At 41.2% G+C, this 2,539-nt stretch overlaps 1 protein-coding gene across 1 annotated transcript; it reads left to right on the plus strand.

The window, feature by feature from the left end:
* The first annotated feature begins 1,172 nt into the window (after positions 1-1,172).
* On the plus strand, positions 1,173-2,251 carry LOC122660231 (DNA-directed RNA polymerase subunit beta'-like). The gene has a single exon (XM_043855453.1). The coding sequence runs from the start codon at positions 1,268-1,270 to the stop codon at positions 1,790-1,792; it is 525 nt and encodes a 174-aa protein (XP_043711388.1). The 5' UTR covers positions 1,173-1,267; the 3' UTR covers positions 1,793-2,251.
* The last annotated feature ends 288 nt before the right edge of the window (positions 2,252-2,539 follow it).

Consider the following 2,539-nt stretch of genomic DNA (forward strand, 5'->3'; position numbering starts at 1 on the left):
GGATGTGCTTCTTGGGTCCGCCCCTGCATCCGTTCGATACCTGAGATAGACCCGAGAGCACCAAGTCTCGGGCGGAGGCAACCAAAGTAAATCTGTGCCTTCGTCCGCTCAGGCCATCACACAGGGTTTATACTGGACAGACTGACTGGCGGTACCACGCTAGATGGATCTGATCGTTCGTCCGTCGGCAGTCTCTTCTAAGATTTCAAGGAGTTTTAGCTCCAGTTTGGAGCTTGGAGCTCCTTAGCATCTCAGGAACAGGGGAGGGGTGTCTAAGCCTTCCTAGGGTCACTAGGTACTAGGCTTAACCTCATGGATCCAAGATCCTACAAGGTTGGGTCTCAATTTGGTCCAAAGAGATGGGTTTTTAAAGTCTAAAACCCAAGTTCTCAAACAATGGCTGCAATTGCAGCACCAAGGGTTAAAATTAAACCTAGGTCAGCTCAATTAGAGCTCCATCTAAGGACCGAGCTCTACCTTGAGTCCCAATGGAACTCTAGGTCAGTCCAAGCTCAAGGAATGTACCAAAATCAAAGGGAAAATGGGGGAGAACCAAGTTCAGGGAGCTTACCTTGGTGAGATCCTTCCATGGAGCAGGGGAGTCCAAGGCTCATGCTCTCCTCCCTTCCTTTCCATCTCTTCTCCTTCACCTTCTTCTTCCTTCTTGGTCCGATCAGCAAGAGGAGGAGATGTGGGGCAGCCAGCCATTTTGGCATAGCTCCCATCTTCTTCCCTTCCCCTCTCTTTCCTCTTCCACTCCTATTTCTTCCTCCTTCTTCTCCTTCTCTTGTCTCTTCTCCTCCATGGTTTTGGGGAGGGGGAGAGATAAGAGAATAAAGGGTTTCCTCCATATTATGAAACCTAGAAATCGATCACTGATCCAATTTTAGTACCTCTATGGGATAGATCTCAACAGAAAACTGAAGAGTAATGGTAGCAAGTGATTGAGTTCAGTAGTTCCTCATATCAAATTATTGACTCTAGAGATATGGTAATATGGAGAAGACAAAACAAAATTGTTTAAAGCACCGACAGAACCGAAAGCGCCCCTTGTTTCAAAGAGAGGAGGATGGGTTATTCACATTTCATTTTATTCAAATTTATCATTAGTTTACCATCCACGGATCCCATTTATATAGTATTGTTCAGATAAATAACTCTTCTATAGAGTTTGGATATTAATGAACTCTATAAAAGAGTTATTTATCGGAACAATACTCTTACTGATTTATTAAGAACAAGTAGATCTACGCTAGGGGAATTAGTAATGTGTCAGGAGAAATTGGTACAAGAAGCCGTGGATACACTTCTTGATAATGGGATCCGTGGACAACCAATGAGGGATGGTCATAATAAAGTTTACAAGTCATTTTCAGATGTAATTGAAGGCAAAGAAGGAAGATTTTGCGAGACATTACTTGGTAAATGGGTCGATTATTCGGGGTGCTCCGTCATTGTCGTGGACCCTTCGCTTTCATTACATCGATGTGGATTGCCTCGCAAAATAGCAATAGATCTTTTTCACACATTTGTAATTCGTGGTCTAATCAGACAACATCTTGCTTCCAACATAGGGGTTGCTAAAAGTAAAATTAGGGAAAAAGAACCAATTGAATGGGAAATACTTCAAGAAGTTATGCAAGGGCATCCTGTATTGCTGAATAAAGCACCCACTTTGCATAGATTAGGCATCCAGGCATTCCAACCCATTTTAGTGGAAGGACGTGCCATTTGTTTACATCCATTAGTTCGTAAGGGATTCAATGCAGACTTTGATGTTGAAGCTGCATAAATTATTTGCACTGTGCCTACTATCATCAACCAGGGAGAAAATATAGAATGAGCATGGGGTAATAATTCCATATTGATCCGAATCAACCCATACGCTCCCATTTTTAATAAGATTCCGGCTAGAAGCATGCATGTACTGTAATGTACTTCTCTGTGGGTATCCGGTAACCATATATGTAGGGGTATAATCGATGATTTGACAGCATAAGCAATAAGAAATCCAAAATAGAATAAAATTTCCAATGCCACAGGATATGATTGGTTAGCTGATGTTTCAAAATTTAATGTTGGTTCATTGGAACCATATAAACCCATATTCGGAACTCCTATTAATAGAAAAATAGAACCCCCAGCAATGTGTAAAATAAACTTTGTAGCTGAATACAGACGTTTCTTCCCCCCCCCCCCCCCACATGAATAGAAGTAGATAAACGGGAATTAATTCTAACTCCCACATGATGAAAAAAAGAAAAAGGTCTCGAGAAGAAAATGATCCTATTTGACCGTTGTACATTGCTAACATCAAGAAATGGAACAATCGGGAATCTTGAGTAACTGGCCAAGCTGCTAAAGTAGCTAAAGTTGTAATGAATCCCAACAATAAAATGGGTCCTATGGAAAGTCCATCAATTCCTAATCTCCAGTGAAAATCAAAAATATTTATCCATTTAGAATCCTCCTCGAGTTGGATTAATGGATCGTCGAATTTGAAATGATAACAGAATGCATAGGTCATTAGAAGGAGTTC

This window comes from Telopea speciosissima, chromosome 1 (assembly GCF_018873765.1).
Source record: "Telopea speciosissima isolate NSW1024214 ecotype Mountain lineage chromosome 1, Tspe_v1, whole genome shotgun sequence".
NCBI classification, from domain to species: Eukaryota; Viridiplantae; Streptophyta; class Magnoliopsida; order Proteales; family Proteaceae; genus Telopea; species Telopea speciosissima.